At 43.0% G+C, this 21,143-nt stretch overlaps 2 protein-coding genes across 3 annotated transcripts in view; one reads left to right on the top strand and one right to left on the bottom strand.

Annotated features, from left to right (window-relative positions):
* NCEH1 (neutral cholesterol ester hydrolase 1) overlaps positions 1-21,143 on the top strand; it is an 824,131-nt gene that overhangs the window by 232,614 nt on the left and 570,374 nt on the right. The window lies entirely within an intron of this gene.
* Positions 1-21,143, bottom strand: part of FNDC3B (fibronectin type III domain containing 3B) — a 337,214-nt gene that overhangs the window by 60,112 nt on the left and 255,959 nt on the right. The window contains exon 21 of the mRNA XM_050965815.1: positions 17,304-17,584. Coding sequence (XP_050821772.1) covers positions 17,304-17,584 — 281 coding nt within the window. The remainder of the gene's footprint in view (positions 1-17,303; positions 17,585-21,143) is intronic.

Raw genomic sequence — 21,143 nt, 5'->3', positions numbered from 1 at the left:
GCTTCAAAAGTCATCGTATTAACACATAATGACTTTCCAAGGTGAAAATAATTTTCAATTTTCAATAGGAAGCTGAGAAATCATCATCTAATAATGACATATGGACAGTGCTGCGTGACTAAATCAAGAAATATCAGCTTTTTGCAGGGAGTTTAAAGCAACGAATTCATAGAGGTTCCATTACTTTTATATTTTGCAGTAAATAAACCAAACCTCAACCAAAACAAACCACCTGTCTCCAAATCATTTAAGCTTCAACCATTTCTCCATGACAGTATCACATTTTGAAGAAAGAATTATGAGATCATTAGCAATTTCATTTAAATGTCATCTTGTATTTCTTAAACCTATTTTTAAAGGATGGAGGTGTGCGCATGTATGTTGTATGTACACAGATATATATACACTCATGAACTAGGAAAATTAGAAGGCTGGTGAAAACCGCAGCCAGCCTCAAATCAAAATAAAAGACATCTTCCCAAACGTATGCCTCGGAAAAGCAACAACTGGCAGTTTGTTTGAGTCTACCAAACTAGAACTTGCCAGGCAAGTCCTCACTGATGCTATCACTTCTAAGTCTTTGCCAAGCTGCTACTGTTAGTGTAATGCTGGGCATATGGGGCTGTGTGTATATCCATGTGTTCCTATAGCTGTATGCGATGGGCCAAACTGCATAGCCTTCAGGCGACTGCATATGAGGAAGTGAGACTCAAGGAATATTTATACTCCCTCTCTCTTTTTCTCTGTGGTTCTGTTATTTATTATTTGTATTAAGGTAGCACCTAGAGGCTAAGACCACATTGTAGAAGGAACTGTACCAAGCACATAACTACAGTAAGCAAATCACTCATTTTTCAGTTTGGTGGCCGAACTGAAAAAGCCCACACCAATTTGGTTAGTTTGGGTTTTTTCCTTGACAAAAAAACAAATAGAAAAACATTTATTCAGGTCAAACTAAAGGGCTAAAATAGCGACATTTTAAAAAACATTTCATTTAGAAACTTCATTTAAAAAATGTAAAAACAAAATGTTTTAACATTTCTACTTTTTTTTCTGCTGAAACTATTTGCTAAATTAGAACTAAATTTGTGAATAGTTTTGGAGTCCTGAAAAATGCATTTTTTGGTAAAATTTCTATTTACTGAAAAAATTTCGCCCAGCTCTACATATAACAAAGCTGGTCCAAACACTTTAAATAAATAATATTTGGGGATATACCTATCTCCTAGAACTGGAAGGGACCTTGGCCATCAAGTCCAGCCCCCTACCTTCACTAACAGGACCAATTTTTTGACCCAGATCCCTCAGTGGCCCCCTCAAGAACTGACCTCACAACCCTGGGTTTAGCAGACCAATGTTCAAACCACTGAGCTATCCCTCCCCACTTTCACTTTAAGTATAAGACTACAGGCAACAGATACATAAGACAGATAGGGAGAACAAAGAAGCAGTGAAACAATCATTATAAACATCTATATATGCACACAATTTATTTTTATTTAAGACTTTACATTGAAATATTTGTGTTAAAAACCATTCATAAAGTCACTCTTACCCAGCCTTCAACAGTGATTTCTTAGGTAAACTTAAAAATGCTGAAACAATGGAGAGTTTTTTAGGGCTACTTTCAAATGAACCAATCATAATTTTAAAACAAGCACTTGGAAAATGTAAGTGGTAAATTTGGGGGACACTACTAATGCCTCTATTTTTGGCATCAGACCTCTCTATCACTTGCATCCATTTTTGTATTTTTCCACTGGCTCTTTTAAACATTAGATTCAGAAAATGTAATTTTTCACACCAGGTAAATTTAGAAACCTTTATAGGACCTTCAATAATCAATCATATTTTAAAATGTTCTTGAACCAGGAAAATAAACACCCTGAAAAGGATGCTATTTTTGGTTTGGTAATGGAATAATTTGTACAGTATTCCATTTGCAAGCTGAAAAACCACTTCTGAAGTATTCTTAAGGAGCCTGATACGAGAAGAGTTTGATATACAAGTTCTCATAAAATGAATGAAATTTACCCATTCTTGTGAAAAGCAATGTCTAATAGCTAGGATAGCAAATATAAACTCTTCCATTTCTAGAAAGGAGAAAGATCAGAATGAAAAATAGGATTGATGACTAATACTGTTACCTAGATTAAGCTGAATTAAATATTTTGTGATAGAATAAGACATTATTTCTAGTTTGACAGTGGTACCTGTCAGCTCTGTGATCTTGGGGAACCAGGGCGCAGTACTCAGCCTGACTCACAAAAGACTTTCCCCCACCCCCCAGCCTCTTCTTAAACCAAAACCGATCGAAAGAAAGACTTACAAAAAGCAATGAAAAGGCAGTGGGAGACACACCTAAACCCCTGAATAAGGATGACAGGATTAAGGGAACTCCCCTAGCCTCATTTGTATCAAAGATGGGACAAGGAGGCATCTACATTAGCATACAGAACAGAACAGAGATTCCAAGGCAAGAACTGCATGGAACTCTGGGCCCAGAAAAGCAGGGAAGCAGTGCATGATAGGGGATCTCTGCTCCAGATGTTAATGAACCCACGCCTGCACACACCCAGCTCAGTAGTTTATCAGACCAATTCTAGTAATAAATCCTTTATCGTGAGCTCCTCCAAGGAACGCTGCCCAAAGCCAGGAATGATCAGCTCCCACTGTCTAGTCTGAACGAAACAACTTTGGTATACTCCCTTGTTTACACATAAACAAATATAATGTCCTCCCTTGAACCATTGTTGTTTCTCATGCTCAAGTAAGAGTTCTGATGCCTGGATCCAAAATCTGCATCAGTTCCATTGGGACTTCATCTTCTCCTGACTGATGGTGCTGGGGGCTCTGCCTGACTCTAGCACTCTGGACCCTCAGCTACCACCACCACCACCTGGGACCCCAATCGATTCAAGCTTTACCGAGTGGTGAGAACCCAGTTCTCTTTCTAGGTATAGCCTTCTGATTCTGACTTGTTTGATCAGTTATAGTTTTGTAGACCTGACTTTTATAATCAAATTTAAGTTGGATTTAATATTATCACTGTTTTGTTTGTTTGGCTCCCCTATGGTTATTACCTGGCAATAAATAACTTTAATAATTAAGCTGGTTGCTTCTCTCTCTCTCTCCTCATAATGGATTTTTTTTGGTCTTCTCATTCACTCTGCAGCAATGCTCCTCGTACCTAAGCTAAAAGAGCTCTGCAGCACCCAAAAATCCTGTGGGGTATGCTCATCAAGTAGGTTACTACCAGAACAACTGTAATGTGAAAGTGCGGATAGAGACATGCTGAACCTGGGACATACAAGGGTGGCAGCTTGGAAGTGCTGCTCGACCCAGTTTGCTGAGTCCAGGGGCAAATGAGGGTGGCAGATTCAAAGTGCTGCTTGACCCAGCCTGCTCAGGCATGCTCTATTCTGGTGCGGTACTCATGGCATATGAGGGTGACAGCTTGGAGATGCTGCTCGACCCAGCCTACTTGAGTCCAGGGACATATAAGGGGTCAGTCTGGGAGTGCTTATTAACCTGGTCCTCTTAAGAGGCACTCTGTTAATGTGTGTGTTCGTCTGATTCTGGGGCTGGAAGAACCCAGTCCTGGGGAACCTAGGTCTTGCAAGATAGCTCCATTGGGAGGGAACTTGCAGCAGGGAGAAGTAGAGCTCCGTATGAGAACACAAGTGACACAAGCAGTACATTGATACATGTACAGAACCTCCCCTCACCCCCACCCCTGGAAGAGTAACACTAATAAATGAACATACCCCAAAGTAATGGCAAAGCTGGTAACAACAGTGACTAACCTGATCCTTCAGTCCTTAAGAAGGCAAAACTCCATTATTAGACTCAAAATTAGGTATTAATATGGCCCTCATTGACTTAGTATCTAAGCACACCACCATATTTAATGCATTTATCCTCACAACATTCCTGTAAGGCCCCTTATTCCCATTTTACAGCTGGGAAACTGAGACACGGAATGTTTAAGTGACTTTGACAAGGTGACAGAGGAAAGTCTGTAATGGAGGTGTACTTGAACCCAGATCTCCCAAGTCTCCGGCTAACACCGGACCATCCTTCCTCCCTATGAGCCTGCTTTGGAGCATTGAAATGAATGGGGAGGCGTTATAATTATTTTAGTTGGCATAGCATGAGGTCTGCATTCCTTCTTACTCAGGCAAAACTCCAGAGTCTAAAAAAGGAAGAAAGAACCATAATCTATTCAGGACTTTTAGTGGTTAAATACACACACAAAAATTTATAAACATTTGTGAGCTCTGGAACATTGAGCTCAATTTTACAGGCCCTAATTCGGTAAAATTTCTGTTGGTAGTTCAAGGTCAGCTGGACTGAGCCCTTTGCTTCACAACACACAAATCTCAATCCTCAGAGATATTTTCAAGTGCATTTCTGTTTTCATTCAGAAAGGTCTTTCCCTTGACATGGTTTACGAACTGCAACTGCTATGTTTTTATTTATATAGATGCTAATAAGCCAAATTTAAAATAAGTTATCCTATTAAAAGAAATACTCAGTAAGACTGCAAAGTGTGTCAGTGATGCATGCGTAAACAAATACTCCTTAACAAGTTTGCTAAATTGCTTGGGGGTGTGAAGGGGACAGGAGAGAGGGAGGGTGGAATCACAACAGTAGAGCATGGTTAATGAGGAAAAACAGAAAGACAAAACATAGGAACAAAGTGTACCTAACAGAAAAATAAAAGATACTTTTAATTGCTGAATTTTGGGGGAGAAACTATGTTTTTCATAATTTTCAGCTGGGATACAAAATCATACAAAAAACACATAAAGGAAATTTTGACAGAAACTACATCTTTATTTGATAAAAATACTGTTGCAATATGTAATCTCAATTTTCATAACTGTACTTCAAAAATATACAAGGAGCTGTACTGCAGTAAACGCTCAGAGAAAGTCTAGTAAAGAAACCAAACTATTGGACTTGATGCAGAAATTATGAGTAGAATTCTGTGGCCTATGTTATACAAGAGGTCAGAACAGAAGAGTTTATTAACTTTCACTTAATAAAAAGTAAGGGTCCCTTTCTGCAAACCTTTAGGTGCTCAAGTACTTTATATCTCCACTGCAATCAATGAGATTACTCGTGCATAACACAAATTAACTGTGTGAGTAAAGATATGCAGGATCAGGCCCTAAATTTAAGGATGAAGATATTTACTTTTTTATTATTACTGTGAATATACACATACACACAAACACACAGAGTGATATACATATATACATACACACATATACACAGTCACACACACAAAGTTGGGAGTACTGAATAGGAATAAGGAACGGGCACATCCCCTGTACACAGCACTGGAGAAACCAACACTGGAATACTGTGTCCAGTTCTGATGTCCGCACTTCAAAAAGGATGCTGAAAATTGGAAAGGGTTCAGAAGAGAGCTACAAGTATAATTCGAAGAGTGAGAAACATTTTTGCTGAGAGACTTAAATAGTTCAGTCTCCTTGGCTTATCAAAGAGAATATAAAGAGGTGACCTGATTGTGATCTATTCTGCAAGTACCTACGCTGGGAGATTTCAAAATAGGTTTCTTTAATAGCACACAGCCACATAAAATCTAATGACTGGAAATTGAAGCTTGACAAATTCAAACGGGAAATAAGATCCAACTGAGGGTAAACACTTGTGTACCAAGGAATGAGTGTGGTGTATTTTCCACCATTTGAAATCGTTAAATCAAGAGTGGATCTCTCTCTCTAAAAGATATGACCAAGCTCAACGAGAAGTTACGGGCTTGATGCAGAAATTACTGGGTGAATGTCTATAGCCTGTGTTATTCATAACAGTCCCTTCTGGAACAAATATTTGTAAGTCTAAGCAACAAAGGCAAGATCTGAATAACACATAATAGAGAAATCAAAAAAATGCAACTTCTTCTTTAGGTTCAGGGCCTAATTTTGAGAGAGAAGGAATATTTCCTTTGAGGTACTGCATGGTCTCAACACCTTGCAGGATCAAACTTGATTGGAAGACAATGTGTTCAACTCTACAATCAATCCCATTACCTTTTTTAAAAAGAAAGCTTAGATACTGGAAAACAAAAATATTTGCAGAAAGAAACTATTTTCAAAGAATCCACAATATTTTTTTATGCCTAAAGATTTAGGGTTTTCTTTGTTACACCTTCACCAGGCCTTTATTTCTGCTTATGTCAGCAATTATTTCTATTTACCATTTATGTCACTTTGAAGTCCAAGTTCCTGACTGCCCTAGTTAAATGGCCTAACTATGAGCGCAAAAATGATCAAGGCAATTATTTGTGCCTGCAAAAATGAAGGTCAGCAAATGAAATTTTGCTGTAATGTTTTAGTACTAACCAACTGAAAAAGATGGTTACTCACCTTTGTAACTGTTGTTCTTCGAGATGTGTTACTCATATCCATTCCAGTTAGGTGTGCGCGCGCTGCGTGCATGTTCGTTGGAAGATTTTTACCCTAGCAACACTCGGTGGGTCGGCAGGGCGCCCCCTGGAGTGGCGCCGCTAAGGTGCTGAATATATACCCCTGCCAACCCTCCGGCTACTCCGACAGTGGGGAAGAAGGGTGGGTTTGGAATGGATATGAGCAAGACATCTCGAAGAACAACAGTTATAAAGGTGAGTAACCGTCTTTTGTTCTTCGAGTGCTTGCTCATATCCATTCCAGTTAGGTGATTCCCAAGCCTCACGTAGGCAGTGGGGTCGGAGTGAGACATTGTGGAATGTAAGACCGCGGAGCCAAAGGCGGCATTGTCTCTGGACTACTGGACCAGTGCGTAGTGTGATGCAAAGGTGTGGATGGAAGACCAGGTAGCCGCGCGACATATTTCCTGGATGGGAACATGGGCCAGGAAAGCGGCAGAGTCTACCCGCGTAGAATGTGAGCCAAGTCATAGCATGTCCAGATACAAGATGTCCAAGATGAAATTTGTTGGGAAGAGACTGCGCATGCCCTTCATGCGCTCTGCAACAGCTACAAAGAGCTGAGGTGAACGTCGGAAGGGTTTGGTCCTCTCGACATAAAAGGCGAGAGCCCTGTGGACATCCAAGGTATGCAGCTGTTGTTCCCGACGCGATGAGTGCGGCTTCGGGAAAAAGACTGGTAGAAAGATGTCTTGATTAACGTGGAAGGCAGAGACCACCTTAGGGAGGAATGCCAGGTGCGGTCGCAGCTGTACTTTGTCTTTGTGGAATACTGTATACGGGGGATCCGCAGTCAAAGCTCGGAGTTCTGAGACTAGTCTAGCCGAGGTGATAGCGACGAGGAAGGCTGTCTTCCAGGAAAGGTACAGCAGCGAGCATGTGGCTAAAGGCTGAAAGGGGGGACCTCTAAGCCTAGCCAACACCAGGTTTAGATCCCAGGTAGGGGTCGGGCGCTTGACCTGAGGGTACAGCCGCTCCAGCCTTTGAGGAGTCTGGAAACTATGGGGTGAGAAAAGATTGAACTGCCAGTTTCCCCAGGGTGGAAGGCGGAAATAGCTGCAAGATGCACCCTTACAGACGAGATCGCCAGGCCCTGCTCCTTGAGGGACCATAAATAGTCCAAGATAAAGGGGATTGATATACCTTCGAGGATAAAGTTACGCTGAGCGCACCAGTGGGAGAAGCGCTTCCACTTGGCGAGATATGTCGTCTGCGTGGAAGGCTTTCTGCTTCCCAGCAGCACCTGTTGTACTGAGGTGGAACAACGCAACTCACATTGGCTCAACCAGACAGCAGCCATGCTGTCAGATGAAGGGACTGTAGGTCCGGGTGGTGAAGCCTGCTGAAGTCCTGTGTTATGAAGTCTGGGCATAGTGCAGGGGGATCGGGTCCGCCATAGAGAGGTCGAGCAACAGGGTGTACCAATGCTGTCTCGGCCATGCCGGAGCTATCAGAATTAGTTGGGCTCCGTCCCTGCGGAGCTAGAGTAGGACTCTGTGGATGAGAGGAAAGGGTGGGAAGGCATAAAATAGGTGCCCCTTCCATGGACTTCGGAATGTGTCCGAGAGGGAGCCCGGGGAGCGACCTTGCAGGGAGCAGAACATCTGGCATTTCCTGTTCTCTTGGGAGGCAAAGAGGTCTATTTGGGGAAAGCCCCACTTCCGGAAGACAGAATGGAGAATGTCCGGATGGATGGACCACTCGTGAGAAAAGACACTACCAGGTCTATTGAGTGGGCTATGCAAAAGTCCCATCGTTGTATCACCTCTTGACCAAAGGGGGGAAGATCGCGTCCCTCCCTGCTTGTTTAAGTAATACACGGCCGTTGTGTTGTCCGTGAACACTGCAACACAAGGACCCTGTCGGACTGCTCTCAGCTCTCGGACATTTATGTGTAATGCCAACTCCTGAGACGACCAAAGGCCTTGAGTGCGAAGGTGCCCTAGCTGAGCACCCCAGCTGAGAGATGACACGTCCATTGTTAGGAATGCGGAAGGCTGTGGTGGATGGAAGGGCAGACCTGCACACACCAGGGATGGCATCAGCCACCAGTCGAGGGAGTCGAGGATGCTCAGTGGAATTGTGAGTGCAATATCTATGGCATCTCTGCCTGGACGGTAGGCTGAGACAAGCCAAGTCTGAAGTGGATGCATGTGCAGTCTGGCGTACTTTGTCACGAATGTGCATGCAGCCGTGTGACCGAGGAGGCCAAGGCAGGTGCGAGCTGAGGTTGTCGGGAAGCTTTGAAGTCTTTGTATAAGTGAGACTATTGCCTGAAAACGAGGTAGAGGCAAACTGGCCGTTGCAAGATTGGAGTCCATAGTGGCCACGATGAACTCTATCCTTTGCGTAGTCACTAGAGTAAATTTTTCCAAATTGATTATCAGGCCTAGACGTGTGAATAGGTTCTTGATGATTCTCACATGACTGGTGACTTGTGCCTCGGGGGTCCCTCGATTAAGTCAGTCGTCGAGGTATGGGAAGACATGTATTCCACGACGATGGAGGGAGGCAGCGACTACTGCCATACACTTCGTGAATATCCGAGGGGCTGTGGAGAGGCCAAAGGGAAGGACCGTAAACTGATAGTGTTGATGATTCACCACAAAGCGTAGATACCGTCTGTGCGGAGGGTAAATTGCAATGTGGAAATACGCATCCTTCGTATCGAGAGTGGCGTACCAATCTCTGGGATCCAGGGAAGGGATGATGGTCCCCAGGGATACCATGCGGAACTTGAACTTCTTCATGAATTTGTTCAGTTGTTGCAGGTCTAGGATAGGCCGGAGGCCCCCTTTCGCCTTGGGGATTAGGAAATATCGGGAATAAAACCCCTTGCCCCTTAATTCCTTCGGTACCTCCTCTATAGCTCCCATTGTAAGGAGTCTCCGAACCTCTTGCAGGAGGAGTTGCTCGTGAGAGGGGTTCCTGAAGAGGGACGAGGAGGGGGGTTGAAAGGGACGGGGAGAAATAAACTGACGATGGTATCCAAACTCCACCGTGCATAGGACCCAAAGATCTGTGGTTAATCGGGACCACGCAGGGAGGAATGGGGAAAGGCAGTTGTAAAACTGAAAAGGATCCTGAGAGACAATTGGTACACTGCTCCCGGGCGCACCCTCAAAAGTTTGATTTGGGTCCCGCTGTTGGCTTGGTGGGACTGGAATTGTTACCCCCTTGAGGTCCACACTGACGTCTGTGGTTGGTACGACCTCACCTTCTGGTAAAGTCTTGTCTTGGCCTAGGCGTGTGTCATAAACAGATAGCTAAGGGTTAACGTCTCTTTCACCTGGAAAAAAGTGATCTGAAACACCTGACCAGAGGACCAATCAGGAAATGGGACTTTTTCGGATCTGGGTGGAGGGAAGTTTGTGTGTGAGTCTTTTGTTCTTTGTCTTGTGGCTATCTCTCTCTCGGCTATGAGAGGATCTCTGTTTCCTGCCTTTCTAATCCTCTGTTTCTCAGTTGTAAGTACAAAAGATCAGATAGTGATTTATATGTTTTTTTGTATTTACATGGTATAGTTGCTGGAGTGCTTTGAATTGTATTCTTTCTGAATAAGGCTGTTTATTCATATTTCTTTTAAGCAATTGACCCTGTATTTGTCACCTTAATACAGAGAGACCATTTTTATGTATTTTTCTTTCTTCTTATAAAGCTTTCTTTTTAAGACCTGTTGGAGTTTTTCTTTAGTGGGGAACTCCAGGGAATTGAGTCTGTGCTCACCAGGGAATTGGTGGGAGGAAGAAGTCAGGGGGAAATCTGTGTGTGTTAGATTTACTAGCCTGACTTTGCATTACCTCTGGGTGAGGGGGAAGAGAGATTAGCTCTCGGTACTTCTGTTTTCCAAGGCTGGAAACGGGGAGGGTGGAATCCCTCTGTTTAGATTAACAGAGCTTGCTTCTGTGTGTCTCTCCAGGAACACCTGGAGAGGGGAAGGGAAAAGGTTTATTTCCCTTTGTTGTGAGACTCAAGGAATTTGGGTCTTGGGGTCCCCAGGGAAGGTTTTTTTTGGGGGGACCAGAGTGCCCCAAAACACTCTAGTTTTTTGGGTGGTGGCAGCTTTACCAGGTCCAAGCTGGTAACTAAGCTTGGAGGTTTTCATGCTAACCCCCATACTTTGGACGCTAAGGTCCAAATCTGGGACTAGGTTATGATAGCGTGGGGTAAGGGCGCTGAGGTTGGGAGTGGAAGGATCTTCTTTGAGTCTGTGGTGTATGCCTTCCGAGCGAATGCATAATTACGCGATTGCCTTTCAGACTCTGTAGCCTAGGATCCGTCTTCTGTGAGAATAGGCCCTGGCCATCAAAGGGTAAGTCTTGTATAGTGTGCTGCAGTTCAGGTGGCAGGCCTGACACTTGCAGCCATGATATATGTCGCATGGCGATTCCAGAGGCAACCATTCTAGCTGCCGAATCGGCAGCGTCCAGCGAGGCCTGTACGGAGGTCCGCGCTACTTTCTTTCCTTCCTCCAATAATGGTGTAAATTCCTGGCGGGTCTTGCGGGACCAGCTCTGTGAACTTCCCTACCGCCTCCCAGGTGCTGTAATTGTATCTACTCAGCAGGGCTTGTTGGTTTGCTACCCTGAGTTGGAGGCCTCCAGCAGAATAGATTTTCTGTCCCAACAAATCCATTTGCCTAGCCTCCCTTGATTTAGGTGCAAGGGCTTGTTGGCCATGGCGCTCCAGCTCATTGACGGACTGTACAACCAATGAACAGGGAGGGGGGTGTACATATAAGTATTCATACCCCTTGGAGGGCACCATGTATTTTCGTTTGACCCCTCTGGCTGGGGCAGGATAGATGTCGGGATTTGCCAGATGGTGTCTGCCTTAGCCTGGATCGAACGAATGAACGGCAGGGCCACTTTGGTTGGTGCCTCTGCCGACAATATACTTATCACCGGGTCCTCCACCTCTGGAACTTCCTCTACTGGCAAGCTGATATTCTGGACGACACGCCACAGGAGGTCCTGGTGTGATCTGAGGTCAACTGGAGGCGGGCCCGACGATGATGTCCCCGCTACCGCCTCATCCAGAGAAGAGGAGGATGAAAGCCCCGGGACGAGCGGGTCCTGTACTGACTCCTGATCCTGGGGGACATCTGGAGCCGGAAGATCGTGGCGGTCCGGTGTGGGGACAGGAGCTACCTCCGTACCAGCAGGGGGAGGTCGGCTGACAGTGGCCTCTGGCACGTGGTGTTCTGAAGGAACGGAGCGTGGTGGCACAGCGGGTTCACCTTGGGCTTGGTGATAAGCCCAAGGCGTCCAAAAGGACCACTGATGAGGTCCTTGGTCCGGACCGTGGGATCCTTGGGCAAACCTGCTGTGAGTATCCGAATCCCCATAGGAAGCACTGTCCGCATGGGATGATATGGATGGATGACAAGAAGGCCACGGAGGAGCTGAGACCATTTGGGGAGGGTCTCTGTGTCTATTCGATCCGTCTCCACGCGGCACTGGAGAACGGTACCGGGAGTTGTACCGGTACCGAGAGTGAGATTGGGACCTGCGACCGGCATGGTGCCAGGAGGTCGACCGGCGCCTTGAATCCCCGCGTCAAGATCGGCTGCGAGAGGTACGGTGCTGCGAGCGGTGCCGGGACCTGGATTGGTGCCGAGAGTATCGGGTTGGCAACCGGGACCTCGAACGGTGCCGCGAGTACGACAGGTACCTAGACGGAGAGCGGTACTGGGACTGCGAGCGGCGTCGGGACCGGGATCGATGATGGGACCAAGAGTGTCTGCGGGACCTGGATCGTGACCGGCAACGTTCTGTGGTGCTGGGTGAGGATGGTCTCAGCACGGCGGGCTTGCCTAATGATTGAACAACCCGCACCGTCGGTGCCAGGGGTTGACACAGTTCGGGCTCCGTCAAGGCAATCAACTCCCTTGCCGTAGAGAACGTCTCCAGCGTGGAGGGCACGATAAGCTCAACCACGGTGTGTGCTGGAGAGCTGGTAGGCACCGGACTCAACGGCTCTTGTGAGACCGGAATCAACAGCGCAGAAGACATCGGTGCCGCGACAGTTGACGGTGCCGGGCGGTCCGACTTAGTTAGGTGCTCTGACTGTGGCGTAGACGCAGAAGCTGCAGGACTCTTATGCTTCTTGATCCTTGGGGAGAGAGAGCGGTGCCGGGCAGGAGCCTGGGCTGGTAATGGCTGGTGCCGAGGAGCCTTCACAGTGCCTGTGAGCTCCGATGAGGAAGAGGCACTTGTCCCTGGTGCAGCAGTCGGTGCCGAAGGTGGAGGAGTTAGAGCTGCCTCCATCAGGAGCTGCTTGAGACGAATGTCCCGCTCTTTTTTCGTCCGGGGCTTGAAAGCCTTGCAGATGCGGCACTTGTCTGCGAGGTGGGATGCGACCAAGCACTTGAGACAGGAGTCGTGAGGGTCTCGTGTAGGCATCGGTCTATGACAGGCCGAGCACGGTTTGAAGCCCGGTGAACCGGCATGGGCCCCAGTACCGGGTGAGGGGAAGGGGCTAATCCCCGATCCCTCTTAACTATATACAATAACTACTACAAAGAACTAATAAAACTAACTAGAAATATAGAATATTGAACTATATACACAATAACGATTAGAAACGAGCGAATAGCTAGGAAGGTGGAGATCAGCTAAGCTGCGCTCCACTGTTCCAACGACCGACATGGGCGGTTAGAAGGAACTGAGGGGCGGATGGGTCGGCAGGGGTATACATCTGACATCATAGCGGTGCCACTCCAGGGGGCGCCCTGCCAACCTACTGAGTGTTGCTAGGGTAAAAATGTTCCGACGAACATGCACACGGCACACGCACACCTAACTGGAATGGATATGAGCAAGCACTCGAAGAATGACTGTTTTCATTTTGTTACAGAAAAGCAGATCCTGGGTGTTGCATTTTGATATTCCATATTTTTCCTCTCTAAAGAGCACAAAAATAAGCACATAATATACAACAAGAGCATCTGAAGCATTCCATTTTATACCATTGTTCAGTGACAATGTCAAACTGAGTCATGTTAATTTTAAACAGTCCATTAGTGTGCAGAGTAATCTTGAAATGCACATAGTTGACCATGGGCTTATATAATAAGCCAACAGTATGGACCCTTTCAACAGGCCCATAAACTGGGCTGGAGCCTTGTGACAAACAATTTCCCTTAGTTACAAAGAGCTGCACTGAAGAACACCACTTTAGCACGTATGGATTTTGCTAGCTACGAGTGAACTCAGAAGCAGCTGAAGTAGACATTAGTATTAAAAAGATGGTGGGCAACTCATTTTGCTAGATCAGTATAACCTTTGTATCAGACAAAGCTGAATCTCCCAAAGTTCTCTGGGGCACGCAGGCAGAGTTAAAGAGCAGCTAGTCACATGACCAATTTGACTACCAACCAAACATATCCAAAGCATCTAAATTTTGGGACATATTTACAGATCTTTAAGTGGAAGAATCTGTCACACATCCTCTCAGATGATCTTCATGCTGTTTACAGTGAAGTGATTTGCATATCTAACGGTTTTATTTTATTTAAACTATTTTTATACTATCAGCTCAGTGTGCAGACTTACTTGTTAAACTACTGCTGTGCAAAATACGCATTTTTCCAATTTCGGTTCTTGTTAACTAAGGGTTTTCTTTGAGATTCTGGCTTCAAACAAACCCAAAACCTTGCAGTGAAATGCCAGTGAAACCATGGAGCTTTGACTAGTTTTGTTGACTTTATCAAATCTCTTGACAAGCCTGGTGAGAGTTTAATTTCCATAGTCTTGCTTATTGTTTGGGTTTGGAAAGAAACCTAATGCCAGGTAGCTTTCACTTGCTTTCATTGCACAAATTTCACACAGCTTTACTATAGCCCTATATATCATAAAATAACTATACTTCCAATTCAGAGCAGCTCAAAGGGATTTGCAAATGGCAATTAATGAAACCTAACAACCTTCTTATGTTATGCATAGGTAATATTATGATTGGTGCCCTAAAAATATCATAGACAGACTGGATATACACAGATAGTGTGTGTGCACGCATGCGTGCGTCTCAGACCACAGATGACAAAAACAAAGAAGGAAGGGGTTAACAAAAATCTACTAACAATTATTTTAAAAGTTTCTTTCTTCAGAGCTATTTTTTATTAGCACAATACTACAAACTCTGATCAGTGTTGTATGAGCTCCTTCTGCAACTTCACTTTGGCCCTTTGCTTTCCAAGACAGCTGAGGTATGGTATTTTCTGAAAAGTACAAGATGCCCTGCTATGTATTTTTGCTTCCTGACTCAGCACTTACTTCTTGTTGTTCTCATCATATCATTTTTAGAAGCATGGTCCCACAGCAATCATTGTGACCAGTTAAATAGTTAATGTTTATGGTTTCACTTTTTCATTCAGATCAGAGACAATCAGACTCCTAGGCTAAAATCACATAATTTAATATGGCGCCTTATGAAAAGTAAAGAAGTTGGAATGTAAACTAAGATTCAGAGCATAAATCATAGCATGACCTCAATATAATACTCCTACTCAGAGGGAGGCAGAACAAGAGTTTCAGAAAAAGAGCTCCTGTATGATTAGTGAAGAGGAACCTAAAGCTTATCTCAACTTTTAGTTCTGATCTCTTTTTCCAGGCTTTGGAGATCAGGACACCTACCTAACAGCAGCTACAGAAGAACAAAACATGAGCTTAAAAAAAAGAATCAGAATTTTTAGATGCCCCATTTTCTGTGACCCAGTTACTAATATTAATGAAAAGTGCTGGCTGATTATATCGAGTCACTTGGTGCTGATCAAAGCCTTTTATTTTGTTTTAGTTGCTCCTGTATCTGATCTCACATATAATAAGGAGAAAACAAGATGTTCCAGACCAACCAAGGGCATCACTTAAAAAAATTAAGTAGCAGCTCACAAGACAAACACAGGTTATATGTGATAATACCTAGTCCTGCCTTGAGTGCAGGAGACTGGACTAAAAGACTTCTTGAGACCCCTTCCAGTCCTATGATTCTATGAAGAGGAGAAAGAGCTAAATTTGATTTTTTTCTATTGATGGCTCCTCTTTTAAAATTTCTAAAGTGAATGTAGTGCTCAGACAACAGAAGCCTCCTCACACTATCCTGCTTCTTATAGGGACCACTGGTAGGGGGGAGAGTAGTTCTGTCTCATACCAAGTCAATCCTTTGAGACTGCCAGGAAGGTCATAGTTCTGATGAAGAATTTTGTTGGGTTGACATTTGTCCAGCTGGATCTGGACTAAAACTTCCAGCTCATATGATATAAGCCACTGACAGGTCTTTAAATACTAATAATGTTTGGTCATTATCAGTATTGGCTGGATTTGAACTAGTGACCTGAAAGCAAAAGGCTCCATATCCCAGTAGCAATCCCTGAGTCATATAGTTGCAGTTTATATTCATGTTTTACATTTCCACAGCCTGGTAGAAAGCTAGATGCCACTAAACCATTCTCAGTGCTATTGTGTTAAAATCTGAAAAAAGAGTGGTGCACTCTAGCTAGGCTACACAACGCTTGCATGATTATTAATGAAAAATGACTGAGTATGTACTGTCCAATTTCTTCAACTGTACAATCAGATTTTTCTGTATTACATATCTATTGGAATAACTGTTTGTTTCTTTTTTTTAAAAAGAGCTTCCTTGACAAGATCAATTCCACTGTGTATTACTATTCATCTGCTTGTCACTGTTTAAGATAATTTAAATTCTAGTAGCAATTAGAAAGACATCATGAAAAGCATGAAAATCAGATTAGTTCAAAGAATGAATACACATTTGGAGAAGCCATTTTAGAATAAAAATTAGAATTTGAAGTTAAGCCAATCACTTTTAATCCCAAATTTCATCCTCTTTAGTTATTTTTTCATATTAAAGAAATGGCAAATATATCTACTCAAAAGAGCATACATTAAATCATCATTTTAAACAGTATGCAACTTATTCACCATATAAGAAAATTACTATAGTTAATACCTATAGCCACTTAACAGAATATTATTGATTAGAATCTGAAAAAATGATACACTGCAATGAACACAGCACTATGCTAGTTAGGAGCGTTTATCATTTCCAATTTCTGGAATGTACATTTGTCAACTGCTCTTGGGACAGTCTCTTTAGAGGACTGAGCTTCCCCCTAACTGGTCTCCCCTCTGCTAATTTCAAATTAGCCCAGTCCATCAATTTAGACTCCTTTTAGATTATCAGCCCTTAAACTCCAGGGATTGTAGTCTTCCTTTGTCTCCCTGTCAGTTTCTTAAAGGCAGGCTGCCACAGGGCACTTGCCCCTCCACTAGCCGAAGAGATTCTGCCTCCCCATCTCTCTGTTTTTCCTTTATTGCTACAAATGTTTTCCTTATTGGTCCCAGCTGAGAGTGGATGCCTCCATGACTTGACGTTTTGGCAGCTGTGCTGGAGGCTGGTGAGTCTAGTTGCCTGTAAGCAAGGAAGACCCTCCTCTCCCTGTGCTCAGTATGGGGTTTGTAAACCTCATTAGATTATTATTAATTTTATCTGTCTTGATCTTGCTCTCTGCTTAAGATTAACTAATATGGTTTCCAAACACAAGACAAAAACAAGGAAAAAGCACATAGCGAAAATAAAATGGGGGTGGGAAATGGAGACAAAAGGAGATAGAAAAAGGTGAACAAAGAGAGCATGTCTTCAGACCTGAACTACTCCAATTCACCTCATAAAGACATCATTACACTTTTGCTAGATGTTTAAGGATAATGACTTTTTTCTTTATGATATGTTCTATAAAGATTTCCCATATCTAGTTAATCTGTGTGATATCAACATAAGTTTTCATTACTGTACTGAGAAACGGCAGGATGACGACACTCACCGGTATGAGGTTTCTGGAAGCAGATCATCAATAACATAACTTGTAACATTACTAACTGGAATGCTAATGTCACCAAGGTCAATGTTGTAAGAAGTAATCTCAGACCCATTATTGCACGGTTCTTCCCAGTTTAAAACAAGGCACACAGAGGGTGATATCTGATAGGCATCCATATGCTCATCCTCCAATACAGAGAGGGTACAGACTGCATCAGGTACTGATGCTGGAGTCCTGCAGGTTACTAGATCGCTGTAGGGTCCCGCTCCTGCCTGGTTTATAGCCTGTGGAACAAAATAATGTTTTTAGGGCAACACACATTTCATTTCACAAGGCAAATAAACTTAGACCAATGTACCTTGCAGGGTGGAAAAGTTAGATACCTATCACCTTAAAAATTCATCACTTAATAATTTATGCCATTTATCTACATGAGAACAATTAATATCTTTATTACTCAGAGGTGTCACTCATATAGTCTGAAGTGTATTTAAAGAATATATATAATTTCCCTGCATAACCATTTTAATCAAATTTAACAGTAACCAATTTATCAGCAGGAAACTTTTTGTGAGAGAAAATGTAACACATGTATCGTTGTCAGTGATGACCATTCTTGTCTAACAAATAGGCTACTCTTGTCTTTTAGAACCACAGAATCATAGAAATGAAGGGACCTTGAGAGGTCAAGTCAAGCCCTTCGCAATGATGGAGGACCAAGTAAACCTAGACCATCCCTGACAGATGTCTGTCTACCCTGTTCATAAAAACTGCCAATAGGCTGGTGTTAGACTTGCTGTGGCCTAGGGCCAAAGCCCAAGCCTGAGGACTTCAGCCATTGGTGGCATGGGCTCAGGTTACAGGCCCCCTGCCTAGGGTGACCAGATGTCCCGATTTTATAGGGACTGTCCCAATTTTTGGGTCTTTTTCTTATATAGGCTCTTATTAACCCCCAACCCTGGTCCTGATTTTTCACACTTGCTGTCTGGTCACCCTACCCCCGCCTAGGGCTGAAGCCCTTGGGCTATGGCTTTGCCCCCCCTTAACTGAGGTGGTAGGGCTTGGGCTTTGGCTCTGGCCCCCCTACCCATGGCGGTCTCAGGCTTCAGTCCCCTCACCCTCCAGGCTCACGTAGTAATTTTTGTTGTCAGAAAGGGGTCGCGGTGCAATGAAGTTTGAGAAATCTCTTATCCTTTGGGTGCTTACTAACTGATTATTTAATATTTTGTTCCCGTATTTTTAAGATATCAAAGTTAAAGCTGACTGATCTACAATTGCCTAGGTACTCTTTGTTTCCCTTTTTAAAGACAGGTACTATAGTTGCGCCATTATATTCACCTGTCCTCTATGATCTTTTGAAGATCATTTTAATGGTTCCGAGATTGCTTCAGCTAGTTCCTGAAGTGCTCTAGAATGAATTTCAAACTCTGCTGACTTGACTATACCTAACTTATCTAAATATTCTTTAACCTGTTCTTTCCTTATTTCACCTTGTGTTCCTTCCCCCTTTTTGTTAATATTAACTGTGTTGAATTGTAACCATTAACCTTTTTTAAGATCAGCCCTTCTAAGCCCTTTGTTATCAAAATCCCCATTACTCTATGGTTACACCTGCAGGGTCAGATGTTCTGCTTACTCAGGTAGATCTCCCTTCGACTTCAGTGTGCATTTCACCTGCTTAAGAGTGCTACAGTGGGTCCTAATTTAGAAAGTTAATTTGCAAATTTCATACTAAAATAATTCTCATGGACATAAAACATTATCTTAGCATAGTCTATGTTTTTTCCCTAAGATCACATACATAAATAGTAACTAAAGCACACACATAGCTGTTAACTTTTTCCATGAGAAAATAGAGCAACTGTTATATCTAACTCCTTGGCCAAATTCAGTGGCACCAGTGGAAATCTGAAGTTTCAAAATCTGGCCCAATGTTTCTACCTTTGAAGTACCATCCATTAATCATCTGCCTTTGCTATTTCGACATTTCCATTTGTATACTGTATCACTTATACGGTTATAAAATATTCTAGTAAAATTGATAAAACAGATTAATAAAACTGTGGTACTTCAGTACCATGGTAATGAATTAGCTAGGGTTCACATGTATTACTGCGCTCTACGGAATTGGAATCAGAACGGTTGTGTTACAGTGCAAAGAATCCAGACAGGGAATTTGTGATAGCATAGGTTATGAAGGAGTTCTTCCACCAAAAATCTGTGCAGAGGCATAGCCTTTGAACAGGTGGCTTTGAGTCTCCATGACAACTCTCAACAAACACTTTATTTTGTCCATGGTACAGTAGGGCAAGCAAACCCCACTTTCCCCAACAGAAGAGTAAAGAGCTGCAGAGTTGGGCTTTGCAGTGTCTTCACTGGGAGTAACATGGGCAAAGGACAAACAGAAATGTGTTTTCTCCCCTACATTTTGCTGTATCTGTATAATGTTGTTTACTGCGCAGGGTATAAATAGAAAACTTCATTCTGTTTTTCTATTAGATGTTTTGTTCAGCTGGTGTATTGAAGGAGGAGATGATTAAGCTGCACTTGTTAGCCTTTAAAAGCCCTTACAAACAAATCCTGCTTCAGGGACATCTTTTATCTAGTGAAGCGCTCCTATAGTTGCTAAAGCAAGCCTCATTTTGTGGTCTGTCAATGATATTATGTGTCTCGCCTGTAAACCAATGTTTGGCAATCTGTATCTTGCTCCAAGCAATTTATTTTAGTGGTGCTTATAACTGTTTTATTGGACAACCTCATCAAAGTAATTGATGGGTATTTAATTCTCGTTTGCTTACCAGATGTTTCCTCCTCCTTCCCCGGCCCCTGCTTCCCCAGTAAATGACACAATGTTTCCCTGGGTAGAGGGCATGAGTGTTTTGGGGAATTCTCACAAAAGCTACTAATTTTTTTTTTTTCAATTTAAACAAAAGACAAACTGGGTTCCCTCCAGTCATTTATACCTGATTCTCTCCATTATTAGATTAGTATGGATTGAGATAATGATGTGTTTGTTAGAAGAAAGAGTAACATGGGTTAGACAAAATTCTTTATATATTAGAGTGAAAAATTAAGTTTTCCTGTTAATGTCTCTAATAGCCACACAGGAAAGAATGGTTTGTATTTTTGCCCTTTATACTTTTATTATTTTAAAACGCCTACCCAAAGCAAATCTCCATTAATTATTAACACTTCTCGTTTGCCCGTATCTCATATTTCTACTCGCAACCCTGTTACTGTTTAATGCTCTAATGCATTTTGAAATACATTTTGTAAGACAGATACTACACTCTACACAAAGTAAGGGCCACCTCGGCAGGCTGAGGCCCTCTAAAATTCGATTGCATGGATTACTCGTGGGCTTTAATAATAAAATGTATCAGTTATTATTACATATTTTTCTTATCTTCTGACTATGGATTAAACTGAGCTTGAGGTGTTAAAATCTGTATTAGACATTAGTGTAGCGGAACATTTCTCTGATGGATAATTTAAAATAAATGTATACTCCTCAAGCAAAAATACTATACAGTTGGCGGTTTCCATTTTTTAACACTAAAAAAATCTTAGAGTTCCCCATTCACCACGAATCTGGTATCACAGTGTCCTCCCAGCTTAGTGAGGTCTAAATGCCAATTTAGAAGACAGAAAACAAAAAGCTTTCCTTCTAGGGCATATGGGATGTGCTTTCTGGCTTGCAGTTCCACTCCTCTCTCATAGACTCTTTCAAATAGTTTCCCAAACTAACGACCATACAAGGTGTAGGTCCTGTGAAAATGAAGTCAGAAGAATACAACAGACCATGAGTGAGGATGGGCTGTGGGGCGCTATTTGAGGCTCTTT

This window comes from Gopherus flavomarginatus, chromosome 8, assembly GCF_025201925.1.
Source record: "Gopherus flavomarginatus isolate rGopFla2 chromosome 8, rGopFla2.mat.asm, whole genome shotgun sequence".
Taxonomy (NCBI): domain Eukaryota; kingdom Metazoa; phylum Chordata; order Testudines; family Testudinidae; genus Gopherus; species Gopherus flavomarginatus.
Note: the sequence above shows the minus strand (reverse complement) of the source record. Positions and strands in the feature narration are given on the sequence as shown.